General features: G+C 43.5%; 1 protein-coding gene across 4 annotated transcripts in view; it reads right to left on the reverse strand.

Moving 5' to 3' along the window:
• LOC5514130 (collagen alpha-1(I) chain) overlaps positions 1–12,217 on the reverse strand; it is a 51,078-nt gene that overhangs the window by 16,191 nt on the left and 22,670 nt on the right. For 3 of the 4 annotated variants that reach the window (XM_048731381.1, XM_048731383.1, XM_048731382.1), the window contains 22 exons: positions 11,601–11,654; positions 11,469–11,522; positions 11,226–11,279; positions 10,864–10,917; positions 9,929–9,982; positions 9,359–9,403; positions 8,159–8,203; positions 7,857–7,910; positions 7,728–7,781; positions 7,597–7,650; positions 5,610–5,663; positions 5,377–5,430; positions 5,255–5,308; positions 5,006–5,059; positions 3,445–3,552; positions 2,951–3,004; positions 2,775–2,828; positions 1,518–1,571; positions 1,389–1,442; positions 985–1,038; positions 853–906; positions 264–317 (listed from right to left, as the gene is read on the reverse strand). In XM_048731381.1, the coding sequence (XP_048587338.1) occupies positions 264–317; positions 853–906; positions 985–1,038; positions 1,389–1,442; positions 1,518–1,571; positions 2,775–2,828; positions 2,951–3,004; positions 3,445–3,552; positions 5,006–5,059; positions 5,255–5,308; positions 5,377–5,430; positions 5,610–5,663; positions 7,597–7,650; positions 7,728–7,781; positions 7,857–7,910; positions 8,159–8,203; positions 9,359–9,403; positions 9,929–9,982; positions 10,864–10,917; positions 11,226–11,279; positions 11,469–11,522; positions 11,601–11,654 (1,224 nt within the window). The remainder of the gene's footprint in view (positions 1–263; positions 318–852; positions 907–984; positions 1,039–1,388; positions 1,443–1,517; positions 1,572–2,774; positions 2,829–2,950; positions 3,005–3,444; positions 3,553–5,005; positions 5,060–5,254; positions 5,309–5,376; positions 5,431–5,609; positions 5,664–7,596; positions 7,651–7,727; positions 7,782–7,856; positions 7,911–8,158; positions 8,204–9,358; positions 9,404–9,928; positions 9,983–10,863; positions 10,918–11,225; positions 11,280–11,468; positions 11,523–11,600; positions 11,655–12,217) is intronic. The other variant, XM_048731384.1, reaches the window with a different exon arrangement.

The following is a 12,217-nucleotide window of genomic DNA, read 5'->3' on the forward strand; positions in this document are numbered from 1 at the left end:
AATATAACAAATGACAACATGACAAGTTCTTGATGTCATACACTCCACGTGCTCCCTAAGATGAAAGTAATGATTACTATTACAACAGCATAACAACAACATGACTCGATTTCATACTTTCCACGTGCTCCCTAAGATATAAAATATAACAACAACACGACAAATACTCGATGACGTAAATTCCACGTGCTTCCAAAGATAAATAATGATTACTATGACAATAACATGACAATAAGGTGACAAGCACTCAATGAAATACACACCTTTGGTCCCTGAGGTCCCATTGGTCCAGGGGGTCCCATAGGCCCTTGAGGTCCCTAAAATCAAAACCAATTGAATTCGCTGTGAAGGTGTAACAATACAAACATGAACATCGTCCACTCGCGTATACATGTTTTCACACGATTTTCTATTTTAACCAGTCGTGATAATATGATGAAGAAAGAAATGTGTATTGTCCGCGCGTAGACATGTTTTCACACGTTTTTCTATGTAAACCAGTCGTGATAATATGATGAACAAAGAAATGTGTATTGTCCGCACGTAGACATGTTTTCACACGTTCTTCTATGTTAACCAGTCGTGATAATATGATGAACAAAGAAATGTGTATTGTCCGCGCGTAGACATGTTTTCACACGTTTTTCTATGTTAACCAGTCGTGATAATATAATGTACAAAGACACGTGTATTGTCCGCGCGTAGACATGTTTTCACACGTTCTTCTATATTAACCAGTCGTGAAAAAATGATGAACAAAACACGGTGTATTGTCCGGAGGCGTAACATAAAGACGCGATAGCCCTTTTTTTGATAAGACTTTTTACTACTATGCAAATTAGTGGAGCTCACACTTGGGCCTTTGTCCCCAGGGGACCCAGCGGGTCCACGGGCCCCTTGCACACCCTGCGAACAACAAACAAACAAAGTCAGTAAAATATCTAAGCAGGTTGTTGTATTTTGCGTTACATTGATTGTGGTTACCTGTGGTCCTGGGTCTCCGCGGGCGCCCTTTTGCCCAGGCTCTCCCGGTCGTCCCTGAAAATAACAACAGCATCACAAAATATCGACAAATGATACCAAGCACGGGTAAGCACGCGGGCAGCCTGTGGCAATGAAAAACGTGCATCGTTTTTTTTTCAATTGAAAACTTTACATAGAAATTTTTCATATGATAAAAATAAACATCAATATGAAAAAATATTGTTTACATACTTGAGTTAAACTAAAACGGTTTTACGCAAAAATATAATATATTTCACGTAGTGCATGTAATAAGCTGAGCAAATTTGAAAAAAAATGTAGACCCTATGGTCCTGTGGATCCAATTTATGGAAAGCAGCCTCTATCAAGTGATCTGGGTAGCCTGTATGCGCATGTGTACTTACAGGGGTCCCAGCGACACCAGCAGCTCCAAGATCACCTTTCGGTCCACGGTCTCCCTGTGGTGAAAAAGTACGCCATCGTTGTGATAATGAAGGGGAAATATAAACTTGATTGACAGAAGTGGATTTTACCTTCTCGCCCTGTTGTCCGGGCGTTCCTGCTTCGCCATTCTGGCCTTGCTCACCCTAAAACATAAAATCGGCATAAGATCCTTCTTTTTCAATTGTCTCCTTATGCGCAGGGCCGTTACATTTATATGTGAGAGTAAAATTGATCACAAGGCTTGCAAATGAAAGTATTATTAGGACCCATTTCAAATGTGCTTGAGTCAGTGCAATCAAGGATAAGTAAACTGGATGTGCTGGCGTCCGTACAAAGGTACTTATATACCGGAAGTACTGGCGTGTATATTAAGGCACTCGTATACCGGAAGTACTGGCGTATGTAATAAGGCACTTATATACCGGAAGTGCTGGCGTATATAATAAGGCACTTATATACCTGAAGTACTGGAATATATAATAAGGTACTTATATTCCAGAAGTACTGGAATATATAATAAGGCACTTATATACCGGAAGAACTGGCGTATATATTAAGGCACTCGTATACCGGAAGTACTGGCATATGTAATAAGGCACTTATATACCGGAAGTGCTGGCGTATATAATAAGGCACTTATATACCGGAAGTACTGGAGTATATAATAAGGTACTTATATTCCAGAAGTACTGGAATATATAATAAGGCACTTATATACCGGAAGAACTGGAGTATATAATAAGGCACTTATATACCGGAAGTACTGACGTATAAAATAAGGCACTTATATACCGGAAGTACTGGAATATATAATAAGGCGCTTATATACCGGAAGTACTGGCGTATATATTAAGGCACTCGTATACCGGAAGTACTGGAATATATAATAAGGCACTTATATACCGGAAGTACTGGCGTATATATTAAGGCACTCGTATACCGGAAGTACTGGCATATGTAATAAGGCACTTATATACCGGAAGTGCTGGCGTATATAATAAGGCACTTATATACCGGAAGTACTGGAGTATATAATAAGGTACTTATATTCCAGAAGTACTGGAATATATAATAAGGCACTTATATACCGGAAGAACTGGAGTATATAATAAGGCACTTATATACCGGAAGTACTGACGTATAAAATAAGGCACTTATATACCGGAAGTACTGGAATATATAATAAGGCGCTTATATACCGGAAGTACTGGAGTATATAATAAGGCACTTATATTCCGGAAGTACTGGAGTATATAATAAGGCACTTATATACCGGAAGTACTGGAGTATATAATAAGGCACTTGCCGTCTGTTATAAGGCACTGATATCCGGAAGTGCTAATTACCTTTGGTCCTGCGGGGCCTGGTAATCCACGCGGGCCTTGAGGTCCGGTTGGGCCCTAGTAACAACAAGAGTATGAGAATTGTGTCTCTAAAGCTTTTTCCAAAAAGAAAGAAACGGAGGCATTCGCGGAAGCGCGAAATAATGACTGAATTGAGTGTTTATAGAGAATAAACATACCGCTGGACCAGGAGCACCGCGGTCACCTTTCTCTCCTCGTGGTCCCGGCACGCCCTGCGAGCGAAGTGAAGAGAGTTACAGTCATTTTATAAGTGACACTCAGCCAGCAAATGCGGCAGGGTGTTGTCACGCGACACTAGATGACTAAAGCAACAGCAGGCAGCGGGGACGGCAACCGAAAATAAACTGAGCCTGGTAAGTTGGACAGCAACATTTGCAACTTTCCAACAAGCTTTGATGGCTAAGGCAGAAACAAGGTCTTGGGATTATCTTTGCCCACGGGGCATTATAAGCGTTATGAAACGAGTCAATTTAGTCGAAACTATTCTTATGCATAAAACTATTTAGCAATTTAGCGTTGCATTTTTCACATTCTCCTTACAATCGTTCTTTGCGTTCCTTGCTATCTCTCCATACTGTCACTTGGCACTATACTTCGTCACGAGTTGTGACGTGGGACTGCCATGACCTCATAATAACGTCATAATACTCACCGGAACGCCAGGCTGTCCAGAGGGACCAGGGGGTCCGCGATTGCCGTCAGGGCCTTTTTCACCACGGGGTCCCATGGGGCCTTGGGGACCTTGTTCACCAGGTGGTCCCTATACAAGAAAAACGTGCCATTTAAGGGTGTACTGACATTAGTGTTGCTCAGTAACGACGTTGCTACGCTGGTGGCGTTGAGCGCGCGCATAACACGGAACTCGTCATTCACAAGCTTTCCTGAAGTAAAAGAAACAAAAGTTTGCGCTTCAATTTCCCAAAAATTGACTTTCAGTTGATATCAGCCTTTTTGGGTGATGATATTTCCCATATTTTGTAAAAAGGAAGATTCAGCGGAGATTTATTCAAGCCAACCTTTTTGAAGCCAAAGTTTTCAATGTTCACTACCTGCGCGCGCTACAAACACCGGTTGCAAACGCTCGCGCACGCAACTGGAAATAGCGCGCGCTGTATCAGAATTTTAAAATACTTTTTCAATTTTCATCATGACATGACGGATATCGTTCCTTTGAAGTGTAAATACCACGAAACACCATTAGAATTTGTTTTTAAACTTCATTTCAATTTCATCATATGAGATATCAGTGTGTCTGAGCAGGCCGAATGTGCACGCGCGGGCTTTGTTTCCCTTCAGGTTCTGCGTTTTCTAAAAAAAAACTTTTTTGTCGCCAAATCATTTCAAAACTCAATATTTTTTTCTGTATTCTTTTTTATTAAAACCTCCTTCATATAGCCAAGCATGGATTTAGCGTTAATCTGACAGAAACCAAAATTATATCAAATAATCTGGATTTCATGACCTCTGAAAAATCATAAAAAAAACAATTACTTAATCATTTCTAAAACGCATGCTTGGCTTAATGTGCCCATCCCTCAAGATTCATAAAACGTATTCAATATTTGTTTTTGAGCAAAATTACTTGGAATATTTGCTTTTATTTGTATCTATGACGTCACATTATGACATCACGGGGTAAAGTCATCATAATAGTCAGCACACTTGTGGTGGTCAACTTGGCAAATATCAGACCCTTATGAGTTCTACAAGGCTTTTATGCTATATTCACTTTTCCTTAGCAACAGATGCCAGTACACCCTTAAGGTCATGTTTTGGATATGACATATTCAAGTGAATCTTGGCATGTTTAAAGGCAGCCCCCAAGTTTTTTTCGTTCAAAATTTGTTACGCGCATCATAAATAGAGGCGGTGGTTGTACATTTTTGTCCCTTCTCGCAATAAAAACACAGTCCACCGCCCGCATATTACTGTCCTATTGCGTGACCTTCGTTTTCATGCTCATTATGACTGGGTCCGAGTCCCTGACAGCACCTAGAAATGTGTACGTCAATAATTTCCACGTAAACCTTGCTGGAATTAGTGTTCACTACATTTTTACAAGACGCTGACCCAGACCCTGACTAATAGGGTTAGAATACCACAGGTATCCAGAGCGCTCGCCCCAGGTTGTTCAACATCACATGTGACATTGAGTGGGATCTCGTGACATCATGACGTTGGGGTGATTGCGTGACATTGTGAAAGTCACTTACCGCTGGTCCAGGCTTGCCGGGGTTGCCTATGGGTCCAGCTGGTCCTGGTGGTCCCTATCAAAGCAATCACGAGATTTTAATGTAATAATAAGGTATAATAATAATAATAATAATAATAATAATAATAATAATAATAATAATAATAATAATAATAATAATAATAATAATAATAATAATAATAATAATAATAATAATAATAATAATAATAATAATAATAATAATAGGCATTTCTGATATTCTAGGTGGTACCTTTGGTCCTCTGTCTCCTTTCTTTCCAGGCTGGCCCGGCATACCTTGCGCTCCCTGAGATGATAGGGATGTTAGGTCAAGGACAAGTGAGTTAATCGAATGACTCAGGACAATGTTTTCACCTTATCTCCGTCCTCTCCAGGCGGTCCTTGTGGGCCGTCCGGTCCGGCTTTTCCCTGTTTATTGACAATTCTTGTCAGCACATGTGTACAAACAGGGGTTAGGATTCAAAACCTGTTATTATATGGATTCTAGTTACTGCTCATACTGCTAGCACAAACGGAGTTAACTGTAGTACGCAGTGCTCTTACCGATGGAGTTAACTTTGTTAACATGTAGTGCGCAGCGCTCTTACCGGCTCTCCAGGCTTGCCTGCTGGACCAGGCTCACCACGCGGGCCCTCCTCGCCCTGATACATCGTACAAGCAATAGATCAGTAAACACATCGCACAAGCGATAGATCAGTAAATACAAGTGATAGATCAGTAAAGAAATCGCACAAGTAATAGATCAGAAACCACATCGCACAAGCGATAGATCAGTAAATACAAGTGATAGATCAGTAAACAAATCGCACAAGTAATAGATCAGAAACCACATCGCACAAGCGATAGATCAGTAAATACAAGTGATAGATCAGTAAACAAATCGCACAAGTAATAGATCAGAAATCACATCGCACAAGCGATAGATCAGTAAATACAAGTGATACATCAGTAAACAAATCACACAAGCGAAAGATCAGTAAACACAAGTGATATATCAGTAGACACAAACGGTCTTAGTATATATATCGTGTCCTGAACCCACTCCATTTAGTCAAAATACCTTTGCCCCTCTCCCCTCATTCTACCCACTGTTGCCCCTCTAGGTCTCCCCTCATTCTACACACTGTTGCCCCTTTAGCTCTCCCCTCATTCTACCCACTGTTGCCCCTCTAGCTATCCCCTCATTCTACACACTGTTGCCCTCTCGCTCTCCCCTCATTCTACCCACTGTTGCCCCTCTAGCTCTCCCCTCATTCTACACACTGTTGCCCCTCTCGCTCTCCCCTCATTCTACCCACTGTTGCCCCTCTAGCTCTCCCCTCATTCTACACACTGTTGCCCCTTTAGCTCTCCCCTCATTCTACACACTGTTGCCCCTCTAGCTCTCCCCTCATTCTACCCACTGTTGCCCCTCTAGCTCTCCCCTCATTCTACACACTGTTGCCCCTCTCGCTCTCCCCTCATTCTACCCACTGTTGCCCCTCTCGCTCTCCCCTCATTCTACCCACTGTTGCCCTCTAGCTATCCCCTCATTCTACCCACTGTTGCCCTCTAGCTATCCCCTCATTCTACCCACTGTTGCCCTCTAGCTATCCCCTCATTCTACACACTGTTGCCCTCTCGCTCTCCGCTCATTCTACCCACTGTTGCCCCTCTAGCTCTCCCCTCATTCTATCCACTGTTGCCCCTCTAGCTCTCCGCTCATTCTATCCATTGTTGCCCCTCTAGCTCTCCCCTCATTTTACCCACTGTTGCCCCTCTAGCTATCCCCTCATTCTACACACTGTTGCCCCTCTAGCTCTTCCCTCATTCTACCCATTGTTGCCCCTCTCGCTCTCCGCTCATTCTATCCACTGTTGCCCCTCTAGCTCTCCGCTCATTCTATCCATTGTTGCCCCTCTAGCTCTCCCCTCATTTTACCCACTGTTGCCCCTCTAGCTATCCCCTCATTCTATCCACTGTTGCCCCTCTCGCTCTCCCCTCATTCTACCCACTGTTGCCCCTCTAGCTCTCCCCTCATTCTATCCACTGTTGCCCCTCTAGCTCTCCGCTCATTCTATCCATTGTTGCCCCTCTAGCTCTCCCCTCATTCTATCCACTGTTGCCCCTCTCGCTCTCCCCTCATTCTACCCACTGTTGCCCCTCTAGCTCTCCCCTCATTCTATCCACTGTTGCCCCTCTAGCTATCCCCTCATTCTATCCACTGTTGCCCCTCTCGCTCTCCCCTCATTCTACCCACTGTTGCCCCTCTAGCTCTCCCCTCATTCTACACACTGTTGCCCCTTTAGCTCTCCGCTCATTCTACCCACTGTTGCCCCTCTAGCTCTCCCCTCATTCTATCCACTGTTGCCCCTCTAGCTATCCCCTCATTCTATCCACTGTTGCCCCTCTCGCTCTCCGCTCATTCTATCCACTGTTGCCCTCTAGCTCTCCGCTCATTCTATCCACTGTTGCCCCTCTAGCTCTCCGCTCATTCTATCCACTGTTGCCCTCTTCCACTAATCACCCCTACTCTGATCCCTCTCCCCCTTAATCTATTGACTGTTGCTCGCTTCTCTTTCTCTATCTACTTACCCTGCTACCTTTCTCTCCAGGTTTTCCTGCGTCGCCAGCGCGGCCAGGAATGCCCTGCAACACACGATGAAACACACAATCAAAACAAATAACATGGTTAAGCCAAATGCTTTAACTTTAACTTAACTTACATTAGCTCCCTGTGGTCCAGGAAGACCGGCGGCACCACGTGGTCCCATAGGGCCCTGGGAACAACACTCTCATTAGCATGAGTCCACAAGTGGAAAGGTGACGTCACGTGACGTCACGGTGACACTTACTGTTTGGCCAATCGCTCCGGCGGGACCTTCAACCCCTTTTGGACCAGGAGGTCCCTGAAACAAAGACGGTTAAACACAGTTAGGGTGGCTAGCGCTCCCACAATGCAGAAGAGTGCGTTTGCGTCATTTCTGAAAGCTCGAAATCAGTTGAAAACGCAATGAAAAATAACTATACAAGTAATTACATGGTCTTTGACCAATCAGGTAGGTACAATATTTTGGCACTTTCACCTCATATAGAGCAATTGGAAATTGATTGAGAAAAAAAGCGTTCAGATTTGTTGAACATCACGTGATCTTACCGGTGGTCCCATAACGCCTTTCGGCCCCGGGTTTCCAGGGGCTCCCTGAAATAGAAGCATGTGGATAAGACGGCGTACACTGTGAAGTGATTGAAAGATTCCAGTAACTTAGCGCTATGTCATCAATCTTCCATAATCGAACATGAGAGGAGAGCCGTAAGCTATCAATTAAAGGGGTGGTGGCATGAGTTTTCCGTGGGCCACGGTCATCCCACATACATGTCCGATACACCAACAAAATACCAGTGGAACAAGTCGTGAAGCAGAAATCTCCAGTGGTACAAGTGGTGTTTTGGGTATCTGGGTATCCTGTGTTGGCTGTTCAGCTGCAGGATGCAGGAACCACGCCCCTGTGTCATGGAATAATCGGGGATTGGCTTACTGCGGGGAACATAAATGTACGATTTACCAAATGTCCAAATTACCCAGGTGTAGATACATTTCGCTAATAAATAACCCAAGGCAATTGGTGGCAGATGTAGACCGAGTTCCATTGCTTTGTTTGAGAAGCTACCCCAGCATAGCAGCAGTTATATAAATGAAAGACACCTGTAAGCCTTATACATAAACCTGACAAACAGAGTGGTAAAGGGGGGTATGGGTCACGTTTCATGGACGTCAAAAAGGACGATTTCACGTTTCTCAGCAGTGAAAAATGGCCAAATTTCATTTCACAATGGACGATTTCACGTTTCTCAGCAGTGAAAAATGGCCAAATTTCATTTCACAATGGACGATTTCACGTTTCTCGACAGTAAAAAAAGGCCAAATCTCGTTTCGCGAAAATACCCTTTACCACCCTACCCCTCGTACCAATGGTGCTCAGCTCCAATGGTGGATGCCTGTGTATTGTCTAAGTGCCCTTAATCATATGCAAAAGACCATTTGTACGAGTGGTGACCTATTGTAACACCACTCGTACCAATGGTGCCAGTGGATAGCTTGCCAGTGGCTTAAATGAAGAATGCCTGTGTGTATTTTCTAAATGCCCTTAATCATATGCAAAACACCACTGGGTAACAAGGCCCCGCCACTTGTACCACTGGTATTTTGTTGGTGTATTGGATAACCATCTCATCCCATTAAGGGAATTAAAATTTCGAGGCCGAAATAAAACTTAAAACGATGTTAAATTGATTAGGGTAAGTCGCTTGTGTTGGCTTGTATTTTTTGTATTAATGAAGGGTGTGGCGTACTTACGGGCTTTCCGTCTTTTCCGGGGAGACCAGGTTTTCCAGTATCTCCCTAAAAAGTAAAACAGCAGACCGAACAGACAGAATGGTTTAAATGACAAAATAAAAAACACTAAGACTTTTAAACGTTTGTGTGCTTTTAGAAATCTCAGAACCTATACCGGCTTCTCACGTTATTCGAAATCCATTAAAGGTGCAAAAAACAGGCGCCTCATTGCGTGGTGCTTTTGAAGCTTTCCTTGCCTAGTCGTCTTCCGAGGACGGTTACATAGATGCACAGAGTTGAAACTGAGTTACGGCAAATTTTGATCGCGCATAGCAGACCACTTAGGTGGTAGGCTTAGAAAACGTGCAAGGCATGGGCACGAGAAAATATGCGCAGGAAATACTATTACAAAGCACGATCCATCTTCGCAGACACAGGGGAGAATGCAGGGAAGAGGATAGGAAGGAAAATAGGGGAAATAAGTCTTTTCCCTGCCTCTCTCTTCTCGGCTCCATACGGGTCTACTTGTTTCCAAAGGGCAACTTCACATCAAGGTTTGGGGCTTAGGATACCTCCCTGAGACAGTCTTACCTTGGGCCCGTCCTTGCCGGGGTCCCCTGACACGCCAGTCTCTCCTGGTGCTCCCTGATGAATAGACAAACAGCGTGAAGGGGCACCTGAGCTTGAGATATAGCATGTTTACGTATTTATTTGCTTATATAAATCTTTGGCTTTGCATCTTCGATATATATTTCCACTTCTGTAGCGCCATTTGTCACATTTACCATCCTAAGTTCTATCACCATTGTATAATGTGTTATTTTCTATGCGTGTACGTTTGTCTGAGACAAATCCTGTATTAACAATGACGAAAAGAGAGCTCCGCATAGAAAATTGTTTTATGATAGAGCACAATCGTTTTAATAAGGCGACGTTTCCTTGACTCACTCACACAAATGTATAAACAGACGGATTAATACATACTGATTACTTAGACCAAAAGTTTGCTAGACATTTACAAGCCTTGATTTGGCTGACTCGCCTGGTATTTAGTCAGTGACAACACTAACACACGCGTGGTATTTAGTCAGTGACAACACTAACACACGCGTGGTATTAGATCGAGTCAGTGACAACACTAACACACGCGTGGTATTAGATCGAGTCAGTGACAACACTAACACACGCGTGGTATTAGATCGAGTCAGTGACAACACTAACACACGCGTGGTATTAGATCGAGTCAGTGACAACACTAACACACTCGTGGTATTAGAGTCAGTGACAACACTAACACACGCGTGGTATTAGACCGAGTCAGTGACAACACTAACACACGCGTGGTATTAGAGTCAGTGACAACACTAACACACGCGTGGTATTAGAGTCAGTGACAACACTAACACACGCTCACGATTGTAAACTGAGTGGAGCAACTTGTATCTATACTAATGCGTAACTCGCATTTAAAGCGCTAAGAGAGGTAAACATCATTTATTCTCAAACATTTGTATGTTTTTTCCTACCGTTCTTCCAACGTCTCCCTTGGGTCCCGCAGGGCCTGGATCTCCGGATGGTCCCTGAAAAGACAGGAGCAGTCAGCGGCATTCCTTGCAAGGTTTTCAGTTGCACAATGCCACGCGCGCTTCCATGGAAATTTAGTCTATACTTATTTTCTATCTAAGGGTCCTTAAGAAGAGGAAGTCGGCGACAACGGGACGAAAACTAATTGTAGAATACATAGCCCGCACTTGTAAATGCATTCCTTTTGATCAATTTCATTTGTCAGCCAGTTTGACTGTCTTAAATTGCAGGCCAATGCAGTAAGTATTGTAAGTAACGTAAAAAGAAATTGCACGGAGTCTATATTATAATCACTCTGTCCTACCCGAGGTCCCGGCATTCCTTGCGCGCCTGTTGGTCCTGGCTTTCCTTGGGGACCCTACAAAAGAACACAAAGTGGCCAAAAGTCAGACGGGGAGGAAGTAATGGAACGTTTGTGTTTGCAGAGTTGCAGTGATTTACTTAAAACAATTCTACTGTTTGACTTAGCTTCACCGAACAAGGGCTATTTGTATCGATCGTGTTGGTTATTGAGTGTGATAAAATGCTAATGAAATGGACTACTTACGGTCTCCCCGCGTCGACCAGGGAATCCCGGCAGACCTGGGCGTCCCGTCAAACCCTGAAAAAATGTTAACAACACCAAAGGGCTCAGCGCACCAAACAGACATATTATATGTACAGCGCTTTATTTACTTACCATCATTCCTTGCGGGCCAGGTGCTCCACGATCTCCCTGGGGGCCTGGGGGACCCTAAGGACATAAATGACATAACGTACATCACATAGAAAGAGAGGTAATGGATGAGTAAGGTAATGGATGAGTAAGGTAAAGGATGAGGAAGGTAAAGGCTGAGTAAGGTAAAGGCTGAGTAAGGTAAAGGATGAGGAAGGTAAAGGCTGAGTAAGGCAAAGGATGAGTAAGGTAAAGGATGAGTAAGGTAAAGGATGAGTAAGGTTAAGGATGAGTTAGGTATAGGTTGAGTAAGGTAAAGGCTGGTTAAGGTGAAGGATGATTAAGGTAAAGGCTGAGTAAGGTAAAGGCTGAGGAAGGTAAAGGTTGAGGAAGGTAAAGGTTGGTTAAGGTAAAGGATAAGTAAGGTAAAGGTTGAGGAAGGTAAAGGATGAGTAAGGTAAAGAATAAGTAAGGTAAAGGTTGAGGAAGGTAAAGGATGAGTAAGGTAAAGGGTGAGTAAGGTAAAGGATGAGTAAGGTAGATGATGAGTAAGGTAAAGGATGAGTAAGGTAAAGGCTGAGTAAGGTAAAGGTTGAGTAAGGTTAAGGGTGAGTTAGTGAAAAGGTTGAGTAAGGTAAAGG

This window comes from Nematostella vectensis, chromosome 8 (assembly GCF_932526225.1).
Source record: "Nematostella vectensis chromosome 8, jaNemVect1.1, whole genome shotgun sequence".
Lineage (NCBI taxonomy): Eukaryota > Metazoa > Cnidaria > Anthozoa > Actiniaria > Edwardsiidae > Nematostella > Nematostella vectensis.